The sequence below is a fragment of the Xyrauchen texanus genome, chromosome 28 (assembly GCF_025860055.1).
Source record: "Xyrauchen texanus isolate HMW12.3.18 chromosome 28, RBS_HiC_50CHRs, whole genome shotgun sequence".
NCBI classification, from domain to species: Eukaryota; Metazoa; Chordata; class Actinopteri; order Cypriniformes; family Catostomidae; genus Xyrauchen; species Xyrauchen texanus.
In genome coordinates this window covers 30322387-30329328 of record NC_068303.1, presented here as the reverse complement: position 1 = coordinate 30329328, position 6942 = coordinate 30322387, and the positions used below count along the sequence as shown (strand labels likewise).

At 41.3% G+C, this 6942-nt stretch overlaps 1 protein-coding gene across 1 annotated transcript; it reads right to left on the bottom strand.

Moving 5' to 3' along the window:
- Window positions 1-4712: 4712 nt before the first annotated feature.
- On the bottom strand, window positions 4713-5943 carry LOC127621708 (putative nuclease HARBI1). The gene is made up of 3 exons (XM_052095428.1): window positions 5435-5943; window positions 4998-5288; window positions 4713-4803 (listed from the first exon to the last, which is right to left on the bottom strand). Exons 1-3 carry the CDS (start codon window positions 5941-5943, stop codon window positions 4713-4715), a joined length of 891 nt encoding a protein of 296 aa, XP_051951388.1.
- Window positions 5944-6942: the final 999 nt, after the last annotated feature.

Sequence of the window (6942 nt, the reverse complement as noted above, 5' to 3'; positions counted from 1 at the left end):
GCAGCCTGTCAACTTTGTACTTATACTAACAATAAAGGTCATTTGAGTGAAGAAGGTGTCTTCTTTGTCTTTTTGCTGCTCTAGGTCCATGCTCGCTCTCTCTCTCTCTCTCTCTCTCTCTCTCTCTCACACACACACACACAAACACTGTTTTTAGCCAGCACAGCTAAAATGGTTAAAACTCTGCATTAGGGATGAAAAAATGATATTCAAACAAATACTCCTTTAAAGGAGCCATATTTGAGAATTTTATATTTATATATGTATCAATATATTTATTCAGTTCGACTTTGAAATTTCTTTCTTCTGCAGAACACAAACAACGATTTTTCAAAGAATATTTCAGCTTTGTAGGCCCATACAATGCAAGGTGACCAGATCTTTGAAGTTCCAAAACACATAAAGGCAGCATAAAAGTAATTCATAAGGCTCCAGTGATTAAATCAATGTCTTCAAAAGCGATCCAATCAGTTTTGGGATAGAACAGATTAAAATGTAACTCCTTTTCACTGTACAATTTGTCATTGCTGTTTCTAGGCACAATCATGATTTCAAGCTCAATTACACTTCCTAGATATTGATGCATGCACAAAGTGCTAGATGTCGCTAGGAAGTGTAATCAAGCTTGAAATAATGATCACCAAGGAGACTGCTGAAGTCAAGATTTATTGTGAAAAAGGAGTTATATTTTGGTCTGTTCTCACACAAAACCAATTTGGAAGACATGGATTAAACTACTGGAGTCTTATGGATTAACTTTATGCTGCATTTTATGTGCTTTTTGGAGCTTTAAAGTTTTAGCCACCATTCACTTGCATGGTATGAACCTACAGAGCTGAAATATTCTTCTAAAAGTCTTCATTGGTGTTCCGCAAAAGAGAGAAAGTCATACACATCTGTGATGGCATCAGGGTGAGTAAATGACGAGAGAATTTTCATATTTGGATGAAATATCCCTTTAAAGGGGCGGTCACACTAGGCTTTCAGCACACACATTTTTTTGAATGGGAGTGAATGGAGCACGAAGTGTAGCGTGATCGCCCCTCAAGGCTTCTAAAGAGTATATCAGTGCTGGTTGTAATTACTGTAGATTACAAAGTAATTAGTTACTGTAATATAATTACTTTCTTATTCACAAACAGTATAAAAGTATACTGTAGTGTCCAAAAGTGGACTGTAGAGGGAGCTTTGCCTTATGAACATTCAAGTTTATCTATTTAGTATATAAAGCATAGGTGTAAATTTAGGTAGGGATGACAAGGGGCGTGTCCCTATCAACTTTCTGAAAACCTGAAATTTCCCAACCAAAATTTGGCCAAGTTTACTGCACAGAAACTTTATACTTTGTTTTTATTTTCAATTTAACAACTATTAAAGGTCATTATTATAATTATTATGTGTAAATTATTGTTTGAGTTTTGCATACAGCCCAATGAAGGATTCTGCTTTTCGACTGGTAAGCACCCCCTTGAGGAAGACACCTTAAAATTTGAACGACTGTGTCAGAGGTGCAGGATTTTAAGATGCCAGTATAACTCCCAATAAATTATTTATTTTACACATTAGAGAAGAACATCGAAATAATATTTTGACAATAAAATAAAGCATTTGTGATAATACAAAAAAAGTATTGGTTTTATGCTAAGCCTAAAGCCTACTTTCTTCAGGAAAAACAAAACATGTAAAGATAACATTTGATTTTCACCCATTCATTTATGTTTATTGCATTGTATATAATTTTCGCATTATTTAAGTTTATCGCAAATCACGTGTTTCCTGCTGAGCCCTAGTGGTCAGTTCTTCATTTCTTCATTGTAAATAAAAATAGGCTAATATTTAATATGGTTGGGCAGAGAAAAAAATATTATTTTAAGAAATGAGACTTGTTATATTATATAAGATACTGTAGTAATGTTATTTCAAAAGATTCCCTTTAACATTCATGCTTGCAGATGAACAACGACCCTGTATTGTAAATACTTTCTCTTTATTTGCTATGTTAGCTGAGCACTCAGGCCTGTCACTTGGTAGTTGTACATGTGCACACGCAGATTTCTGTCCTAGTGTGAGTCATAGTGACATTTAAATGGGTCAGAACACAGTGACAGACAAAAGATCCCCCTGGAGAAAATAAAGGTTAGAACTTACTCATGGGCAGTGCAAAGCTCAAACCACTTGGTATCTGTTATTCAAATTTGTCATGAATGCCACTGTTCAGGCTGAAGGAAGTGCAAACTGTCAATCAGGTACATAAATGGAATCTCTTCCATAATCGGTACCTTCCAGTCACTTCCTTATCCAAAAACACACCTTCTCCTACAACAGAAATTACTCCATATTAAACGGTTTGTTCACATTTACTCACCCTCATGACAATGTTCATGCTGTGCATGATTGTCCAAATATAATAACTGTTAAGTAACAAAAAAGCTAAGGGGGGTTGTGGAGGTTTAGGATGTTCATTCTTCATACCCAAAAGGGTTTTCGAGCAGGGCGATCACCAAACTAGATCGCGCAACCTTAAAACCCAGTGCCCCCTGGTAGTCAAGGGCCCCGGTTGGTAATCCGTCCCTGGGCGCATCAAGTCACGTGACACAACAACACGTTGATTTCCGTGAAGTGCTTCTACGGGCGCAGAGCCAACAAAAGTGCCTCTGGTAAGAAATCTCTTTACGTTTTTAATTGAAACCTTGAACACTGAAAGAGTTGATATGCTGCTTTAAAAATGCATATATTTTTAGCATGTCAGCACGCTGATAAAAATTATGTCCACCTACGTGGATCTTGGGACACTATTCCATAAAAAGTTGAAAAACAGTAGTTACAGTAGTTATTTTGAATAACTTTCAACATTAAGTCACCCTCGTTGGCCCCATACTGGCCCACCCAGACTTGGTTCTCGGACATCACGCTCCTCGCGACAGAACCTTCTTTCTCAGGAATGGGGCACAATCTGGCACCCGCGCCCAGACCTCTGGAACCTCCAAGTCTGGCCCTTGGACGGGACGTGGAAGATCTAAGTGGCCTACCACCAGCAGTTGTAGACACGATCACTCAAGCCAGAGCTCCCTCTACCAGGCAGCTATATGCCCCGAAGTGGCGTTTGTTTGCAAAATGGTGTTCTTCCCGAGCCGAAGACCCCCAGAGATGTGCAGTCCGGTCAGTGCTTTCCTTCCTGTAGGAGAGGATGTAGGGGCGGCTGTCCCCCTCCACCTTGAAAGTATACATAGTCGCTATAGCCGCACACCATGATGCAGTGGATGGTAAGTCACTAGGAAAACACGACCTGGGGCCCTATTCACAAAGAATTTTATTTTACCACTAGGAGTACTCCTAAATCGCACTAAAATATTTTAGCTAGGAGTTTTCTCTTAAAAGTTATTCACAACGCCTTTCAGACCTACTCTTAGTAAGAAAAAATGACAACTCCTAAACTAAGAGTGAGTCTCCGTTGCTATGGATGACATCAATTCTCATGCACGAGCTTCCTCGCAATGATCACAGTGATTGGTTGATAGATGACAGGGCCATCATGCGGAACATAACACAGACGCAACAAATCATGGAATTACGACATCTAAATATGTCTGTGTCCTACACAAAATAATAATAGTAATGTCATCGAAATGCATATATAATGACATGTTTGTGCAGGCCCCAGTGTAATTCTAAAAAGGCAGAGAGAGAGAGAAAAGTTGTGAATTAAATTAAATTAAATCAAGGTAGCCTAATACACTAATGAAAACCGCCACTTGCCTAATAATGAAAAACGACACTTGCATTAACACTTGCTTGGTTAATTGACATCCTATTAGCCTAAATAGACTACTTAAAGCAAGGAAATGTTGCTCCTATTGAAGTAATGTAATAGTTGAATGACGGTGGATTATGAACTCGCCAAAATGGAAAAGAAAGCCCAACTGGACACAGGATCAGTTACTGCTGCTGGCCCAGTTGGTGCTGGAAAAAAAAACATAATAAAAGGGAAATTCGGCACTGGGATATCAAGCAAAACTAAGCGTGAGACATGGGAGAGGATTTGTTTGCAGATCAATGCAGCATTCCCGCTTGTGTCGCGGACCCCGGACGACTGCAAGAGGCGGTGGTATGCGCTACAATCGCAGTTGAGGGTTGAGATTGCAGCCTTTAAACGGGCAAACATGGCAACAGGTAGGCCTATAATATTAAATATATAATATCATTATTGTTTCATGTAATTCTAAAAACTTCCTGCTTGTCATGAATGTAATGAATTATGAAGCAAATGTCATAACCAATATGCTTACATTAAAGTGTGCTTTTAAGTGTTATGTAGGCAATGCTTTTGAGTTGGTGACACTTTCCATGTATGTGTTAAGGAGGAGGATCAGCACCTAAGCCACTGAGCCAAATTGCATCGGTGGTGTATAGTGTCATTGGGTCAGACACCAGTATAACAGGCCTTGAGGGTGCAACTGATCCGGCAATGCAGCTGCTAATGGAAATAGAGGGGTAGGCTATGTTTATGCAATGATTGCAATACTTGTACATTTTTGGTGATATTTAATGAAGGGCATACGATATCATTATGTGCAAACCACCCACACAAAAAAACTGTGTTCACAAATTATAAGATGTTTTAACAGGCTACAATTTATGTTAAAGGTCAAATGGAAGCCCAGGTCCTTCAGGTGCAAGTCATCTTCCTCTTCCTGCGCGTCTTCCCCTGACTCTTACTGCACCTCTTCCTCTTCCAGCTCCTCTTCCACAATCCCATCACCTGCCTCTCCCCTTAGTCCTGCTGATGGTGCAAGGCCATCACCCCTGGAAGAAAAGAAGATGAAAATGGAAATGCGTGTGTTAAAAAGGCAGAAAAGGGTCCTTGATGCAAAAGAGAGGCTAATACAATTAAAGTCTGAATATTACACTCTAAAGATTGCAAAAATGCAAAGGGAATAAACACACTTAAATTGAGCAAAATTGTGTCTTTACTCATTTGTGCATATGTGAATATTTACCCAAAGTGTGTATGGACAAAGTGATCCCTGAATGCCAGTCCACATTGTTCCACTTCATCAACAAATTGGCTGTGTTCATTGTCATCATCTTCATCATTATCGTCAAACTCATCACCATCTCCTGTCTGTGGTATGTTCCTTTGCCGGCACAGGTTGTGAAGAAGCGCACACACAGTGATCACTTTACTCGTCTTCTCTGGACTAAGGCGGATTTCACTATGTAAAACGTGGAAACGTCGCTTTAGTTGTCCAATCCCCCTTTCCACCACACTGCGTGTCTTCTTGTGTGCTCTGAAACATACACCAAGGAACAGTAAACATTATTGATTTAACCAACAACACCAAGAGCCACCACTATAATTTGTAATAAGCTTTGACATTGTGGTCATGCTATTGAATTATGGCAACTAAATAATATAGCCAACATGTGCACTTACCTATTGTAATTTAACTGTGGTCCCATTTGTGGATGGAGGTAAGGTGTATGGAGCCACGACTTACAGGGATAGCCACTGTCCCCCACCAAGTGACATCCAGGTGGCACATGACGTCTCTCAAACAGTTGCCTCAGACCACTCTCCATCAATATCCTCGAGTCATGAGTGGATCCGGGCCACTTTGCAACAACATCGAGAATTGTGAAGTTTGCATCGAACACAATCTGGGTATTGATGGAGTGGGTTTTCTTTCTATTCACAAACATGTCCTCATCCTGACGTGGTGCAATTATTTTAATATGTGTCCCGTCTATAGCACCGACCACTCCAGGCACACCGGCAATATCCATAAAGCTGGCTTTGTTTCTTTGGAGTTGGCGAATGTCCAAAGGAAAACTTATGAACTGTCGAATAATATGGGGTCTACAGAGTGCATTGATGGTTTGGTGGATGGATCTGCTTACCGATGGCTGGGATATCGCTAGATCGTCGGCATTGCACAACTGCATTTTCCCCGTTGCCAGGTAGCGAAGTGTTGTCAAACATTTCAATTCGGCACTGATTGGGTTGTTGCGATTAGTTGGCGCTGTTATTGCATCCCTCACAAGATCCACAACAATCAGTATTACCCACGGTTAAGGCGGTATCTTTGTAATAACTCCGTGTCATTGAGTGTCTCCAACACACTGCGTCGCACGGCCATTTTAAGATCCTTTGTGAATAGGTCTTAGTGAGTTAGGAGTCCTCTCGACTTATTTTAAGCTGTCCCAGACTTAGGTGCTACTTTTAGGGCTAAAATGCTTCGTGAATTACTCTTAGTGAAAAAAATTAGGAGTTCTAAAGTTAGGAGTGACACGCCCATTAATTTTAGGAGTTGCTCCTAAATTCGCCAGTTAGGAGCTACTTTTAGCCTTAAAATTCTTTGTGAATACGGCCCCTGATCATTAGGTTCCTCAGAGGTGCCCGAAGGCTGAATCCTCCCAGGCCATGCCTCTTCCCTTCATGGAATCTCTCCGTGGCCTTCAGAGAGCCCCATTTGAGCCACTAGAGTCAGTCAAGCTGAAAGCCCTCTACTTAAAGATGGCCCTCCTGATTGCGCTCACCTCCATCAAGAGGGTGGGGGACCTGCAAGCATTCTATGTCAGCGACTCTTTCCTGGAGTTTCACGTGATCCTGAGACCCCGACCGGGCTATGTGCCCAAGGTTCCCACGACCCCCTTCAGAGAACGGGAATGCTGTCTCTAAACAGAGGCTTGCCCACTGGATCGTGGACTCCATTGCATTGGCCTACCAGACCCAGGCCATGCCCGCCCCCTTGCGGGTTCGACTCAACTCTACAGGGAGTGTGGCGTCCTCGTGGGCACTGGCCAATGGCACCTCTGTTGCAGACATCTGCAGAGCAGCGTGCTTGGCAACACCCGATACCTTCACGAGATTTTACAATCTCCGGGTTGAGCTGGTTTAAGTTTTGAGTGGGGTACAAAAGTTTAAGCTCCAAAAAGCACATA